General features: G+C 48.5%; 1 protein-coding gene across 6 annotated transcripts in view; it reads right to left on the bottom strand.

The window, feature by feature from the left end:
- ARID3A (AT-rich interaction domain 3A) overlaps positions 1-17,556 on the bottom strand; it is a 74,838-nt gene that overhangs the window by 47,829 nt on the left and 9,453 nt on the right. For 3 of the 6 annotated variants that reach the window (XM_031948014.1, XM_031948011.1, XM_031948013.1), the window contains exons 2-3: positions 15,632-16,441; positions 14,739-15,075 (exon numbers count right to left, since the gene is read on the bottom strand). In XM_031948014.1, the coding sequence (XP_031803874.1) occupies positions 14,739-15,075; positions 15,632-16,029 (735 nt within the window). In that variant the 5' untranslated portion in view covers positions 16,030-16,441. Of the gene's footprint in view, positions 1-14,738; positions 15,076-15,631; positions 16,446-17,556 lie in introns of all 6 variants that reach the window. The other 3 variants (XM_031948012.1, XM_031948008.1, XM_031948010.1) reach the window with 1 other exon arrangement.

Here is a 17,556-nt window from a genome sequence, read left to right as displayed (position 1 = left end):
TTTTTATTGTGTAGAGGACGGAATACTGGACTTGGGAATCTGATTCAAATCGTGCATTGTAAAACTTTGAGCACATGTGATTGTTCTGTGCCTCAGTTTGCCCGTCTGTAAAACAAGAGAGTTGGATCTGGCACTCTCTCTTTTAGGCCCCTAAGGTTTGTTGCACAGATGCTGTCATGGATTCAGAGTTCCCTTGAGCTTTAGTGGGTCTGATAATGAGGATTTCAGTCCATGAACCACCCCCTGGCATGCTCTGTGCTGGGAGCACTGGATTGCCCCTGAAGACCCCCACTCTTCCTTCCCTGCCAGTCTAGCAGGAAAGAACAAAGCAGCATCTTCCTATAGCATTTCTGCAATTTGCAAACAGCCCTTATGAAGTCAGATGGGCAAGTAGTGTCCTCTTTTTACAGAGAAGGAAACTAAGTCACAAAAGGGGAAGAGCAGAGAGGAGAACCTAGGTGTCCCAAGGTCTCACACAGAAAGGGTTCTGCCTCCGAAACCCAAAGAGCCTTTGACACTAACTATCCTAGGTGATCTCAATCTCCCTGAGCTTCCTCTGTAACATGAGGAGATTGAACCAGACTACAAGAGTTCCCCTCGGACTACTTTTCTAGCTCTCCTAATGACTTGTGCCTCAGTTTCTCCACTGGGAGGAGGGCGGTTGATTTCACTCAAGGACCGGGACATGTCTAAGGGTTTACAAAGCCTGCCATTCTTCACCAACAGGACCCAATTTTCCTTCTGCCCCACTGGACGTTCCCCATTAGGCCTTCGGCTCTGGGGCCTCCCAAGGTCAGACCACTGGCTGCCCCCGAGCCCAAGGTCCAAACTTAAAAGCAGGGCTGGTGGGAGGGAAGGGAGGAGCAGGGGCCCCTCAGCCCTTAGGACTTCAAGCCCCACCCCCCTCAGTGCCCTAGGACTCCCGCTCAGAGGCCACTTTCAATGGCCACATTAGTTACCATTTAACCCCATGACCCTCAATTGTCCTCTGTCTGCAAGGCCCCAGAGAGAGAGAAATGGATGACTAGGGGCCCCTCCTCCTGCCAATGGGGCACTTATGGAGAGGGGGAGCCCCCACGTGTCGGGTCAATCACCAAGAATGCACACGTGTGTGAATGGATGTATACGGAAACACAGACACAAGCACGTACGAGCATGCGCTGGCTGTATCACTGACTCTCCAATCTGGGTCACCTTTATCCTCCGCGCCATCTGACTCCAGATTGTCCCAGGTGTCCGCTCTCCCTGGTCGCCCATCACAGGGTTCTCTGGCCCGCCCAGGGTCTGTCTGACCACCCAAGGGCAGAGGAAAGGACCTTGAGGTTCATAAGAGTTGGAATGAAAACTCTGTTCTCGGGGGGTGCCTTGTCCAAGGTCCTTTCAAAAGAATTCGTTGGCAAGGGGACCACTGTGGGAATTCACTCGAGCTCCCTTGAGGAAGATCAGGGAGGTTAATAACTGACTCAAGAGTTACTCAGCTAGTTAGAATGAAACTTGGAAACAAGTATGAAAACTTTAAGGGACTCGATAGAACACGCCAACCCAACCTACCAGAGGAGATAGAGTGCCGGAAAGGGACAAACACTTATCCAGAGACACACAGTAAGAGAGAACAGAAATTCTGAGATCACCCAAGCCTCACTTTTACAGACACTCTACCACTAATAACCCAATCGGCTTCCTCTCTACCTGAGACTCTGGGGAAAACTTCCCAGAATCACTTGAGTCACTCCCATTTTCTAGATGAGAAAACTGAGACACAAAGGGGGCTTTGCACAATGTCTTAAGAACAGCAAGTAATTAAAGCAGGATTTGAACCAGAGTCTGAATCTCTATTCCAAGAAGACATCCCTGCATCCTAGACAAGGGACTCCCATGCTCTCTGTGCTGGGAGCATTGGATTGCCCCTGAAGTATCAAGATGGATGCTCTTCCCGGGAGTTGGGGGAGGCTGATCCCACCCTGGGTGCCCGGGTCAATGCCCATTCAGCTGTGCTTGCTTCGACCCCATCCAGGGAGTTCAGCCCCAACAGCTGCCCCAGAGTCTGTAAGCTTTCCTGTTTTATTTTCTAAAGGTCACAGGGCTGGGGGAGGAGGCGGGGACCGTGACAAAGGACAGCCGGGTTAATCTGTCCCGAAGCCCAAATCCGATGCAAAATGATTTACCGGCGGGACTCGATTTTCCAAACAAACCTGCGTTCGTTATGGCTAATGGTTAACAGATTTCATCATAAACTTTGGTCTCGTGGTAGAGAAGAAATTATAATTAGAATCAAATTATCGTCAGAGGCCAATTGTTTCTTTAGTGGAGGGTACAAAACACCCAGCCAGGTGCGCTCAGAGGTGGGGAGCCACAAGCATGAGGACACACACGGGCATGTCCCCAGAAACGCAGGTACACGGAGACAACCAGCATGTGCGAGGGAATAGCCGCAGGCTGGATGCCCAGGAGCATCCCAAGCACCCAACTAAACGTGCAACACAGCAGGCTGCTCAAGCACATACAGGCAGCCCAAACCAAGAAGCTCACAACTGGGACTTCAAGAGCAGGGAACATGGGGCAGGAGATATGGGTGCGAGATCTAGCTCGGATATCCAGGAGCTATCTGACCTAGGAAAAGTCCTTGAGCCTTTCTGGGTCTATTTCCCCATTTCAAACTGATGTGCACAAAAAAGGTACAGGTATACCTGTAGAAATATATACCTTTGAGTACGTGCACACACACACACACACACAGGGCAAAGAGAATCCTGTCTCAGATGCTAATTGTACAATCTTGGGCAAGTCTCTCAGCCTCAATTTTTCTCATTTGTAAAATAGGGCTAATAATAAATAGAACTATCTGTTTTCTCTCCCCCTCCCCCTTGCTGTAAGGATAAATGGAGATAATATAGGTAGAGTGCTTTGGAAACCTCAAAGCACTATATAAATGCTACCTAGTGTTCATTATTATTAAGGACAAACACTTATGGGCATGACACCCCCCCCCCCAAGCCCGTATAAAGCCATTTAGAGATACACAGGTACGCTTCCCCCCATACAGCACACACAGAGAACCAACAAGCACATGCCACAACCTGAAGGCAAGTCGACACACACAACTGCAGAGCAGAGGTTAACCTTGTATTCTCTGAGACTCTTTCTGGGCACCACAGCTTGAGCCAACAACCTGGATGCACCCCTGCCAGCTGGGCAGACCTTGGCTGATCCTAAGAGCTGCAGTCCCCCAGGGGGGAGACAGTAGCATCCAAGGGGCCGGGTGGGGGCTTCCTGCCCCTGGGTTTCCCTCTCTGGAAAATGGAAGCTACCCCCCCCCAAGTCCTACCAGGCTGGGATGAAGGCACCACCCAGCGCTCTGCCTGAGGGGCCATGGGTTGGTCCCAAGTGGTGGCAGCAGTGGCGTTCTGTTATTAGAAAGCGTGGGGAGGGGCCAGGGCTGGTTGGCACAGGCCCCAAGGGAGTCGGCCAGAGGCCAGCGTGGCGGCAGGTGACACAGTAACCTTGGGGAGGGCTCGAGCCAGGCGAGGGAGGGAGGGAGGAAGGGAGGGAGGAGGGCAGGCGGGCCCCAGCTTCTTCCTGCATTGACTCAGCCTGGGCAGCCAGACCCACTGCAGACCTTGGAAGAAAGTGTCCCCTGGGGCAGGCATGGAAGTATTCACACCCACTTGTATTTTAATCCAGCCTCCTGCCCACCTGGGTGCCTTCCAGAGAAAGGGAGACAGAGAGAAAAGGAATGGAGCTGGGCGGACATCAAAAAAAGACAAAAGGGACAGACAGAGAGGGAGATGGGAGGGAGCAGGCATGGTGCCAGCCTCCCCAGAGGGCTCTGGCAGGAGGCCACCGGGCATAGAGGGCAGGGGCACCTCAGCTGCAGGCCCAGCAGGCAGTGAGAGCCTGGCCCTAGGGAGAGAAGGATCAGTGAAGGGAAGCTGAAGCCCCCTCATCCCATGCCCAGGAGCAGGACAAAGCTGGCAGCAACCCCATTTCCCAAATCAGTCGGATGTGGGCTGCAGCAGGAGACAGCTGCACAGGGGGAGGATGAAGCAGGGAAGGGAAAAGGCAGAATGAGGAGCTGGGACTGCAGACACCCAGATTTCTCCCTCCTAAGATTTCCATGTCTCACTCAGTTCTTCACCAAACTTTTTTAGTAAATAATATGGGAGAAAGTGAAGAGAGGAGAAACCTGCATGTGAAGGTCAAATCTGGGAGGACGCTTAGAACCAAGAGGTCAGAACCGGGAAGGCCCTTAGAACCCAGGATGTCGGGGCTGGGAGGGCCCTTAGAACTCAGGAGGTCAGAGTTGGGAGGGCCCTTAGAACAAGTAATGTTAGGGCTGGGGAAGGCCTTATACCAGTATCCTTCCTTACTGAGAAAGTTCATAGAAAATGAAATGAGAAAGCTAGGAAGGATCTTAAAATATAAAATATTAGAACTCAGAAGGATCTTTGAGATCACTGACTCCAATCCCTTCATTTTACAGTTGAGGAAGTTAAAGTTCCCAGAGGGAAGTAGACATGAAGCAGCTAAGGTAGTGCTAGAACTGAGATTTTCTACCTCAGCTTCCCTGTGGAGAGGAAGGAAAGGGAAAGGAGGGAAGGGCCTCCCCAATTCTGACATTCAATGACTGCTCTAGGCTTCTGAAGTAAAAAGAGGCTCGACCTTCTTAGCTCAGATGAATCAGTCCCTAAAATTTCTTGTGTACTTTGCATAGATCTAACTCCCTCTTTCTGAAAGCGATCTCAAAGCACTTTCTGGTCATGAATTCACAGTCACTATGGATAGGCCCTTAGAAGAATAATCTAGAGGGGAAAGAGAAGTCCTTCTGGCCCAATCAGAAGGAGAAATTATGCACTCAAAGCCAGTTTAAAAGCTGGAGCTTCTAGAGGAGCTCAAAATAGGAATTGGGAATCCTGGGTCTTCACGCAAATGGCCCACCTGCTTTAGCCCTCTTGTCAGTACCCAGGCCGGGGGCCTCTCAGTTTCCATCAATAACTAAAGAAATCCACCACCTGGCCCCAGCTGAGCAAGATCGAGAAAGCAGCAGGTGGAGAAAGAGGGACCTTCACCCCAAACTTACCTGCTACTGTTGTTAACCAGGGGCCCTTGATCTGGGGACAGAATTGAGAAGTTACTTAGAATACAGAATGGTAGGGCAGGGACAGCCATTAGAAATCAATCTAGTCCAACCCCTCCATCTTGCAGATTAAAGAAACTGCATTCCTGACAGGGAAAGGGAAGATCACACAGGGAGTACACAGTTAATGGCATAGAACCCAAGAGGCAAGAGGCCCTCTGTGACCCTGCTCTGCCTCCCCTTTCTCATCATTCACAAGCACCAAATGACCCAGAAGTTAATTATGCTTCGCCCTGCCCTTGTCCACAAGTGTGAATGCTGTCTCCTTAACCAGATTGTAAACAAATATAGTGCAAATAATATATTCCCTCCCAGTTCCCCCCAGTGTGGCCTGGCCCTGGGTGGGGCACACACAGCAGCCCAGTAAATATCCCTCTTCTTAGCACAGACACTCATTGCTGTAATGACTTTGGATAAGTCATATACCGACCGCCTAACCACCTCTGAGCTGCCCTCTCTCTATAAAATGAGAGGCTAGCTTTGGCGGCTTCTGGCTCAGGATCCTAAATCTCAGGATTGTCCATTTAAGAGGTGGGAGGGTCCTGAAAGCACATCTCATCAAATTCTTGTCATTTTATAGATGAGCCAAGTCAAGTCCCGAATGGTCACAGCACAACCAAAATCACACAGCTAATGCATAACCAGACTTAAATTCTGGGCCCTTCTTTGAAAATTATAAGCTGGAAGCTGCGAATTTGATTTTGAAATATTTCAATTGCCATATAAATTGATTTCCTTTGGAATCCTCTATTTTATTTTATGCATCTCAAGACTGGATCCTGAGAATAAGCCCATAGATTTCACCAGACTGCTCAAGTGGTCCATAACATCATTATTATTCCTATATTGCTTTCAGGTTTGCAAACACACTTTCCACATGTTCTTTCGTTGACTCTCTCAAAAAACCTGCAAGGTAGATATTACTATTCTCTTCATTTGACAGTTGAGGAAACCGAGGCAAATTTGACTTGCGCAGGATCACACAGCTAGTAATTGAGAGTAAATCTGAACTCAGAACCTCCCTAACTTGAATTTCCTTTCAGAGGTCACCAAGATGTCAATGGCTGAGATAGGAAGCTAATACAGAAAATCTAAGCAGATACAAATTCTTTTTTTAAATAGCATTTTTCATTATTTATTTATTTTAAAATGTAAAGACAATTTTTAACATTCTTTTGTTTTTTAATTTTGAGTTCCAAAGTTTTCCCTCTCTGCAGTGATGGGCAAGATACAAATTCTTATCTAATGGAAGAAGATGCTGTCCTTCCCCCATCCTTACTTTGATGCCCCCTAGAAAGTGCTCCCTTCTCCAAATGGCCACAGGCTTCTCTGCCCAAGGGAAATTTCACAGCAGGTGAGGGAGAAGCCCTAGGCAGGGCTTGGAGCCAATCCCTTATCCCTGGAGGAAGAGATCCGGGCCAAACTGATTGGTTCTACACGGATGGGGCCGGCTGGTCGCCAGAACTGATTCTAGGTCCAGAACAACCATCAGGCTATTGACCTCAGCCACCCTAGCCTGGCAGCAGATGCCAGTCAAGGGCCACAGGAGTCCATGTCAACACCCACCTGCTAAACCTCCTGTCAGCCCAGATGCAAATCAGATAGGAACTGCACTGACCCACAGAATGTGAAAGTAAGAAAGAATCCTGAAGACTCTAATAATAATTAATGATAATGATAATATTGATCTCCCAGTTCTCTAGTATTTTCATTATAATAGTCCCATGAGGTAGATAGTATGGGTATTAGCCCCATTCTACAGATGTAAACTGAGGCTTGGGATCTGATCAAGGTCATCGCCAGCAAAGATCTCAAACTCTGGCCAAAGACCTTAGAATTCTAGAGTTAGAACAGAACTTGATCCCGAGCAGACCCAGGAAAAGGAAGTGATTTATCCAAAGTCACACAGATAAAGAAAAAACAGAGCCAAGATTCAGATGGATGGTTTCAAATGCCTCATTTTACAGGAAACTGAGGCCCAGAATGAGTAAATTATTGGCCCAGGCTTACCCAGGACCCTGACCAGGACAGACTCATCTCTTGGCTCTTTTCCCAGTGACCAAGACCTGACTGTCCCTGCCCCTTCCCCCATCAGGATTTCCTCTACCCCTATTTTTTCCACTCTTGAAGCCCCATCAGCTCTAGGAGATACCTATGGGGAAGTTATGAAAAGAAGGCCTTAGTCACTGTAGTACAAGTCTTGGACCTCTCTCCTTTCACAGCCCTTCCTGTCTTATCCTTGGTTGCTCCTTAAACCTTCCCCAGAACACCCCCAAATACTCAACCCAGGAAGAAAGACTAAGAGAGGCCCTGGGGATTATTAATTATGGCAGAAGGGCTCAGAGTGGCCATCGTGGGGAATAATGGTAACCTGGACCTTAGCACAGTTGCTGGCACATAATAAGGGCTTTATAAATGTTTATTAAGTGACCTGACGATGGGAATCATAGTAAGGTTTCTGTGAATCAATGATAGGTAAAGAGGACAAATCCTCTTTTTACAAAGGCCTAAGGTCTTCTTGACTGTGAGAGTTTCCAATCCAAAAGAATGTAAGCTCCTTTAGGATAGCTGCTATATTTTTGTTTTATCTTTGCATCCCTGGTATAGGGCCTGGCACTTAGTAGGTTCAGGTAGATGGTTAGAACGTATAGTTAGAATAATAGACTTGGAGTGAGGAAGGCCCAAGTTCAAATTCAGCCTCAGGCACATACTAATGTGATTCTGGGCAAATCACTTAACTAATGTCTGCCTCAGTTTCCTCATATGTAAACTTGGCATATTTTTTTTGAAAAAAAAAAAGAATGAATCAAAGGATTTATTCTGTAACAAAAGTTACACAATAACTTTTTAAATTTTTTATGATTTTATCTTATTTTTTTAAATTTCAATACTATAAAATTGGGTAATTATAGAACCAACCTCCCAGAGTTGTTATGAAGATCAAATGCACGTTATAAAAACTTAAAGCTTATCTATTTCATGCTGTTATTATCATTATTATTAACAAATATTTATTAGATCAGACTGGCTAGAAAGATATTATTGGCTATTGTTAATTCTGCCCCCTTTCTCCTCTCCAAACTCTACATTTTCAATATTTCTATTACTGATGTTTTCCCTCATTATTAAATAATAATCACACAAAACAATAGTTACAATAAATAGCTCTTAGTTCTCCGGTGCTGTGAGATTTCCAAAGTATATTCTCTTCACAAACAAATTTCTCTACTACATGACAAATTTTTCTCCTTATCCCCACCATGTAGTTCTAGCAATCACACTGACAATTCTGAGATCAGGCAGCTCCTCAGGGCCCTTTTCCCTGCTTCCTCCTTCTCAAATTACCACCAACTGAAGGCAGCCAGCAAGTGGATAGGGGTGGGCAGATAATAGTGACTGGGCAATAAATGGAACACCAAAGCTTTGCTTCCTTCCCTAATGGTCCATGTCTGTTCTTCCAGAGGGTCCAGCTCCCCCTCACTTGCTTTTAAAAACATATAAAGCAGAATGGGGGGAAGGGGAGCAAAGGGAGGAAGGGGACAGCAGAAGCAAAGAAAGGGCCATGAGTTCCTAAGACAACAGGATCGGATCTTAGAACTGGACTGGTACCTAGATTCTGGGTTAGTTCCTTCTCCCTATCAGTTTTCTCTGCAAAATGGTGGTGGGAGTGAGTGTGAGCAATGAGTATTGGATGAGATGGTCTCTAAAGTCACTTCCAGATCAGATATTCTGCGCTCTCTATTCCAGGAGCCTTCCTAGCTCTGACATTCTAAGACTCCATGATTCTTCAGGACTTTCTGAGCTTCAAGATTGTGTTCTTAGCTCTGATATTCTAAGTTTTAAGTCCTTTGGTTCTTCCCCAGCTCTGACAATGTGTTCTAAGGGTCCTCCCAACTCTTACATCCCTTGTTCTAAGAATCTTCCTAGTTCTGAGATTTTCTGTTCTAAGAGACCTCCCAGCTTAAACATTATGTATCCTCAAGATCCTCCTAGCAATGATACTTTGTGTTCTAAGGGTCCTCTCAGCTTTCACATTCCTTTTTCTAAAGGTCCTCCCAGTTCTGACATTCTCTCTTCTAAGGAACTTCCCAGCTCAGATGTATGTAGCCTTATGTAGCCTACCGATCTCCTAGCAATGATATTCTGTGTTCTAAGAGCTCTCCCATCTTTGACATTATATATCCTAATAGCCCACACAACTCTGACATCCCCTCTTCTAAGGGTCCTCCCAGCTCTGTTACTCTGTGTTCTAAGGGCCCTCCCAACTTTGACATTATCTTCTGAGCCCTCCCAGCTTTTGTTCTAATGGGCCTCCCAATTCTGACCCTCTGTTCTAAGAGCCCTTCCAACTATGACATTCCATGTTCTAAGAACTCTTCAAAAAAATCAGCAAAATACATATTAAATTTTTACTGGATACAAGGCCCTGAGCTGTGTATTAGAATAATGTAGCTAAGGCCCACCCCCTTTCTCCTCGAGCTAAAAATAGGATTTGGTTTTTGGACCCATCATTTTGCCCATTTGTGTGATTGTCTACCAAATGAATTTATCTCTGGGGGCCAACGAGGCCCTCTTCCCTTCTCCATTCTTCCTGCCTGATCAAGTACCTCTCAAACAATGGCCCCTTTGGAGGCCTCTAGAAGTTCCATACTAAGATACGTGAACTTGGAGGACTCCCTAGCAGATTGGGAGAGAGAGTGACAGAGAAGCAGGAGAGGAGGGAGGGGTTGTCCCAGAGCCATTTCTGGAAGCCTGAACTTTCTAGCTCACCCCGAGGTTATTTTCAATCCCAGCTAACCCACGGGCTTGGCTTGGAGTCAGAAGCTGACACACGGATGCACATCTATGTATAAATATAAGCAAATGCCCTCACCAAGAGAAAGATGGGCCTGCATTTTTTTTTTTTAACTTCCCGGGAGAAGAGCTCTGGAACCCAGGACAAGCCATTTAATTGCTCTGGTTCTCAATTTTTCCCATTTGGGAAATGAAACTGGGGACAGTAATTCCTCGCGCCCTGGTGACCTTTGGGAAGTTTGTTGTGAGGATCAGAGGAAAAAAGATATAATAGAGTGAACTGTACACTGTTAAAGCATCCAACAGAGGTAAGGTCAAGGAGCAACTGACCAGAAGTAGCCCTGTCCTAAATGAGCCCATAAGATGCCTATGTTCAAGTCCTCCTCCTGCCACTGACTCACCACAGAAACTTGATGGAGACTTTCCCATTCTGCAGGCCTCTATATCCTCAACTGCAAACTGAGATTTCAAACTGTGTGACCTTGGCAGTCACTTGCCTCAGTTTCCTCAACTGTAAATCAGGGATCCTAATAGCCCCTATCTCCCAGGATCATTGTGAGGATCAAATGAGATTATATTTGAATATTTATTTTACATTTGAATTAAATTGTATTGTTATAGAATAATATTAGAATTATATTTGCATTAAATTATACTGAAATATTTGAAAGTATTTAGCACAGTGCCTGACACTATGTGGTGGGAGCTATATAAATTCTAGCTATCAATGTTATTATTTTTATTATTAATTTTGAGGTACCACATACATATGAGGGCTGATCCCTATGCCCAACTCATTCCAAGGCTATCCCCAGGCTCTGTGCCCAGCTATCATCCTCCTTCACAGGAATCATTCTGGCTCCCCCTTCCCAAGATATGTTAAGACTTACAAAACAATTTTTCTTTAAAAATGAAATAAAACTTTTAAAAATCAAAATAACATTGTTTTCCCCTCTCTGCATCCCAGGTGTATAAAATGGGGGGAAGAGAATTAAATGCAAAAAAAAAAAAAAAAAAAAAAAGAATTAGGTGATTTCTAAGGTCCTGCCTATCTCTGAGCTGGGTGTATCTCCGTTTTACAGATAAGCAAACTGAGGTTCAGTGAGAAGAGTTAGTCAGCCAGGAAGTGTCAGATCCAGAATTCCAAATCTGAGAGATTTTCACTCCCACCAAGATGCTCAGGAGCCTCTATCTCCATTTGCCTCTCCTTTCCAGCTGTGTTTCAAGCAAATCCAGGGAAGGCAGGAACAAAAATAAGGAACAGGAGAAAACCCTCAATTTCCAGCTCAGCTGCCACTCCCCCCCCATCCTCCCCTCCTTCTGTCTGGTTTCCATCTGGGGCTGCTCAGCCACAACCCCCACCCTTAGTCTTTACTGTCCCTTCTGCTGGCCCCCTCAGATGGCCCCTTCAGTGTTTAAATGGACTTAAAACACACACATCAAAGCAGCTCTGGCTGACCTCCCTGGAGCCCCTTCAGTGAAAAGGGCGGTTTCCTCCTGTTAACCCAGAGCTGATGGCTCCAGCTTCCTCAAGGCTCTCTGAACTGTAGGGGATCGGCTGAATGCCCTTGCCGGGATGCTGCTTCCCCCAAGGCCTAACTCCCTACCTAGGAACTCAATGCACATTCGGTCCTTGCTTCCCCATTTCTAAAATGGGCGGAGGAGGAAGGACTAAGTTTCCAGTTTCCTGGATACACCTTAATAGGATACAGAAATGTCAGAATTTAAAGATTAAATCTAACCCCAACCAACAGCAGGGGAAACCGAGGTGCACTTGATTTGCTCAGGGTAACAAATTGTGTCCTGTGCCTGGCAAAGCCCGGGGCTCTCAGGAAGAGAGCAGGAGGAGAAGGTGACTTTGCTAAGTCCCCTGATTAAGATTTGGACTGTCCCTCAAACTCGTGGGCCTGAAGGGTCGATGCTTCATGATCAGAATGAGTATGTGTGAGGCCTTGAGAGTGAGCCAGACCTCCCTCTGTGGGTCCCAGAGCTGGGTACAGGAGAGATCCTCTAGTCAAGAAATCTCATGTGAAAATCCTATGTCCTGCCCTCCCCCCATGCCCCTGTCCAGAGGTCCCAGGAGCTCCCTTGTCAAGAGACAAGATTAAGCAAAGCCTCACATCCTGTCCCATTTATTATTGCTGCTATGAACATGCCAATAGCTATGGTTCTTTACAATTTACAAATGTTTTTCCTTCCAAAAGCCAGAGAAGTTAGGCCATGAGAAGAAGCTTTCTTTCATTTTACAGATGAAGAAACTGAGGTTGGAGCGACTGTCCACAGTGACATGGCTGGTCAGAGCCAGAACTTGAACCCAAGCCTCTGGTCTCCAACTCTAGTGCTCTTTTCTCCATCCTATTCCAGTTTATGCTCTTGTGACTTGTTCATTTCCCCAATTCCCTGCCCAGCCCTCCAACCCAGAACTATTTTGTCTCCTACGGTCTAAACCATGGGCAGCCCTGAAGCCCAATCAGCCTGGGCCCAGAAAAAACTAAAGGAGGCTTGAGCCACCCGCCAGTAATTGTTCCCTGCCTTCCCTTAGCACTTGGACTTTAGTTACTGTAATGGAACCTGGCCTGATTTCACAAGAAATAGACCTCCCCCTCTCCCTTCCTACCCTGGTTCCAGCTTCAGGGGCTGCACCTGGACTCCCGATCCCCTCCCTGCAGGAGCCGAGGACTGAGTGCTTCCCTGCCCTCTCTCACCTCTCACATCAAGCCTGTCACCAATTCCTATCAATCACACCTCCACCACATTTCCCACATCTCCCTAGTCCCTTTGTGTCATCAACATCACCCACATACTCAATGCCATCCCTCATTTCAACAGCTTCCAAAGCATCCACTCTCCCCCTTTCCGGTCCTCCTGTGGCACACTGCCAGACTAAACTTTCTGCCTGGACCGGGTCACGTCACCCTCCTCAAAAGCCTTCAATGGCTTTCGATTGTCCAATGGGCAAAATCCAAACCCTCACGCTGTATTCCAGGCCTTCTACAATATGGCGCCAACCCAACCTGTCTAACTTAGGTTTCGTGCATTTTCCACTCCTGACTTTCAAGACTGTTTGCCTTCCTCAACATGCCTCCAATTTGTTCTGCTGCCTCCAATTCACTCTGCTGACTCCTTACTTTTGCTCATCCTATCTCTCCCATCTGGAAAGTCTTCTTGAATCCCTGAGCTCCTGTTAAAAGCCCAAATCAAGTGCCATCATCTTCAAGTTGATGCAATTGAATACAAATGAACAGACCACTACAATTACCAAAGTTCTAAGTGGCCCAAATGCCAATGGAGCGAATGACGGGCATAAATAAACAGACAGGAAATACAGGGGCAGGAGAAGGGTGTGGTCCAGGAAAGTATAGAGAGGGAGGGCCAAGGGGGGGAGCCCTGGATAACCAAATATAAACAGTGAAGGGAGTAACCAAGACCAACTGGGAGGATTGTCTAGGGAGGGTTTATGAGAAGAGGGCCCAGATCAAACAGGATGAAATGGGGGGAATCTGTTTCCCCAACGAGATTATAGATCCCCCTGAAGTTGGTGCGTGTGTGTGTCTCGAACCCTCTTGATACTAGTGCCTTCCTTTTCTTAGCTAGATCCTATTTTGCCTCTGTGTAGTTTATTTGTACACATTTGTTGGTTTTTTCCCCTCATTAAATGGTAAGCTCTTTGGGGGCCGGGACTATCTTCTGCCTCTTTTAGTATCCTCAGTAATTAGCACAATGCCTATACATGGAAGGTGACATTGTTTATTGACTGAGGGTATAAGGAATATCACAATTTAAAAAACTAATGTGGGGTCTAATAGCAGGGAAGCAGATCTACAAGTAAACGTGATATAAAGAGAAAGGTGAGAAGAATGTCATTTAAGATGACATGACAAATAAGAAATTTGAAGGCATGGAGATTTCTCCGAGCCCCCATCAGTGATGGCTTTTTCCCCTTCCAACCCAACACAACGATCTGTTTGCTTCTCATGAAGAGTATGTTCTCTAGCTGTCGTGCTTCTGTCTTGTTCTAATTAGACCCCAGTTTCTTAAACTGTAGTTCACGACCTTATATGGGGTCTCGTAACTGAGTTGGGGGGTTATGAAATGGTGATTTTCTGTACATATTAGTTTGTATACCTATTTTATGTGCCCATATGGCTGAAGTCATGTAAAACTTTCTCAGGAGAAAAGGAGTAGCGAGTGGAATGTTAAGAAGCCCTGTCTTAGATAACAATGAGCTCCATAAAGGCAGGGCCCGTGGGTGCCCTATCTAAGCTTCCTATCAATCTGGGCACAAAGCACAAGGCTTCATACCATGGACAGTAACCTGTTCAACAGTCTATTGAGTCAGATTTGAATTGCCGTTAGCCACGGCCTTGGCAATGAGCTCTGTCCACCTGCTGAGACTTGGGCCCACTGCCCGATACCTAACCCTGTGGTGCTAAGCTCCATTAATCTCCTGGGACCCCTGCCCATTTCTGGATGCCAGGCCCTTTATCTGTTCGCCCGCCAGGCAAGCCCCAGTGGGGATCACTGTTATATCCCACACATTGATCCAGGGGGGCAAGGGAAATGACTAGTCCCATCTGGAGGTAGAAGCGATCAGAGGAACAAGACGGGGAAATGGAGATGCCTTCCCCCCAAGGGGGTCTCTCCCTGGGATAGATTTACTAGAAAAAGAGTCCAGCAATCAAAACCAACAAAGTCACAAGGCACAGCACACGGCATCGAGGGCAAAGGCTCCCACGCACAGGGCCACTGCCCAGTGCCTATAGAACAATCCAGCCTCCACAGCATAAGGGAACAGAGTCCAAGGTCCTACCTGTTTAAACTGCTCTTCATACGTCCAGTCCCCGTGGTCAGGGGGTTGAGGCTGAGGTGGGAGCTGAGAGGTGCCTGGGTGGGTGAGTCCTGGAGCCAAGCGATCCTGACCCCCCAGCATCCGGGACGCATCCCCCAGGAAGGGCTGGGGAGCTGGTGGCTTCCGGGGGAGCAGGGAGCCAGTGCCCAGCCTGGCCCGGCCAGCCGGACCTAAACCCTCCTCTCCAAGCTCCTCCTCTTCTTCTTCATAGTCATCTTCCTCCTCCTCTTCCTCCTCTTCTTCTTCTTCCTCCTCCCCAGGGTCTTCATCAAAGTCTTCTTCCTCCCATTTTTGTTTCCTAGATCAAAGGAGAAAAGGGCAGAAGTTGAATCAATGGCAGGACCCACATGCCCTCCCCCCTTTCTCCAATGGGATGAAAGGATCAAGTTCATGTGAGCCTGGACCAGCTGGCTTAGCTGAGTGTGCTTGGGCTAGTCCCATCTCTCTGGGCCTCAGTTTTCCCATCTTGGGAACCTATCCCATCACACAACTGTTCCTTTTCTAGCAGGGGTGGGACACTGGCCCCTTCTCGGTTCTACTTCTAGAGATGGAAATGGGGGAATCCAGAGAATGGCACAAACGCTTCCTAAAAAGGAGGAGTAGGGGCAGGAGGCTCAGCAGTAGCTACATGGGCTAGAGCCTCGATGATCCTCATCTGTGAAATGGGCCAACAACCAAGCCGGGATCATCTGGGGCAGGTCTTTGGATATCCCTCCCACACGGCCAAAGATGTAACACATGAAAATGGGCATTTACTCCAACGTCCTCATTTCAGAGACGAGCAAACAGAGGCCTGTCCCCTCCTGGGTCTGTGGCCTCCCGACTCCCGGCCCTCCTGCCTGCCCGTGACTCACATCTCCTCCTCCTCCTCCGAGACCAGCTCCTGGAAGCGTCCGTGGCTGCCCTCTGTCCCGTGGGCTGGCTCATCTGCCCGTGCAGGTGGGACCGCGGCTACCTCGTCCTCCTCTATCTCCTCCTCATCCTCCTCATCGCCGGACATGGGGCTCCCCTCCGAGCCTCCAGGGCTCGGGGCCTGGCTCAGGCCGGCAGCCGCCGCCCGCATGGCCGCCAGGGCCGCCATCTGGGCCCGCTGCATGCGCATGCTCTCTGGCTCCCCGTCGTCAGCGGTGGGACCGGGCCCCGGGGGCATGGCGGGCCCCGGCGGCTCTGGCGCCTGCTGCCGGGCCTCCATCTCCTGCCGGGCCCGTTGCTGCCGCTGCAGAAGATTCTCCATCACTGCGTGGAGCTTCATGGCTGTCCGCCTTCTGCCAGGGGCTGGAAGGGCCCGGGGACAGGGGGGCGGCAGGGCAGGGCCCGGCGGGGAAGGGGGGAGGCGCCGGGGGGCGGGCGGGCCGCACTGCAGCGTGGCGAATGGGGGGGGCTTCGATGACAGCGAAAGGAGGGAGAAGGGCCAGGCTGGGCTATCCTCTTCCACTGACTCTGGGCCAGTCCCTGGCCGGGACACAAGCCCAGAGGTCACCAGGAGCCAGCCCTCCGGCCTCAGGCGGTTACTCAGCTGGACATCCCCTGGAGGATTCCCGTGATAGAGTGAGGCTGGGGAGTGTCCTTCGCCACCAGCAGCAGGGCCACGGGGGGTTGAGGTCAGCAAGTCCTATTTGCCTCAACCTGGCTCAGGCCTGTTTCATCCAGGAACTTCTGAGAACCTGTCTGGGCAAGGAGAGACGGAAAAGACGAGTTAGCTAAATGGTGAGAGCTGGGAGGCTCTCTGCCTCCATCCTCCACCCCCATTTGGCCATCACGTCTCCCCATGGCTGGGCGCTTGTTCTCAAGCCCTCCGTCTCCAAGACAACCTAACCAGCACCCGAGACCAGCACCCCAATACCGGGGCCCGGACCCGCCTTCATGGATGCTTCCAAAGAGGAAATTCCCTTTCCCAAATGCAGACCAGAATCTGCTTGCTCTGCAGCTCCCTGTCTTGGAGAATCCCAGGACAAGGAGAAGCTAAGGGTTGGAGGGAGTGCCTTCTTCTCATCAGCCATTCAAAGGAAGGAACATGGGGATGGTCCCCACTTTAGAGAGAGTTGGACGATATCAGCGGCAGAATTTAAACTCAAAATTTCCTGATTCTCTTCACTTCAAAACTCCTGTTCCTGGTTCTACCATAACCTGTGCTATACCCAGCCCCGATTCCCAAAGGCTCTAAAAATTGTCCCGGCAATGGGTAGAGGCTCCCGCCAATTGGGGTACTCCGAGCAAGAGGAAGGGCCTTTGGGTTGGATAGAGGGAACATGGCTAAGGGAATGCTAATTCCCATTTCTATGGCACTGGAAGGCTTACAACAAGAGGAGATGGGTGAAGTCCCCTAAAGTACTGAGTCCCATTTTACAAATAAGGAAACATGTCCATAGATGTAAATGACTTGGTTAGTTAAATATGGGTTGGAGTTCTCTCCTGATTCCAAGACTAAAGGGGTATTTCCACTAGACTCTGTGGAGAGAAGTCCCTGATAGAGCAGTCATGGGGGGCTTTGGGGAAGGAAAAGGGAGGACAAGCTAGTATATCTAAGAAATCCACACTATTTTAAATCTGTTAGGGCTTGGGAGGATCAAGCTTGGGAAGCTGGGGACAGAGAACCCCGAGTTACCCAGCTACTCCATCTCTCCTTCTTCTAAGTAGACCAAGAGAACCTGGGCCTACGTGGGTATCCCCTCTGTCCCTTTTCAATTCCTATCATCATAAGGACCTTTGGGACTCTGGTTAGTCTCCCCTGACTTGTTCCCTCCAAGGCTACGGGGGCTCCTTGGGGGCAGAGCTGAGA

The sequence above is a fragment of the Sarcophilus harrisii genome, chromosome 1, assembly GCF_902635505.1.
Source record: "Sarcophilus harrisii chromosome 1, mSarHar1.11, whole genome shotgun sequence".
In the NCBI taxonomy this organism is placed as follows: domain Eukaryota; kingdom Metazoa; phylum Chordata; class Mammalia; order Dasyuromorphia; family Dasyuridae; genus Sarcophilus; species Sarcophilus harrisii.
This window is presented reverse-complemented; position numbering and strand designations above follow the sequence as displayed.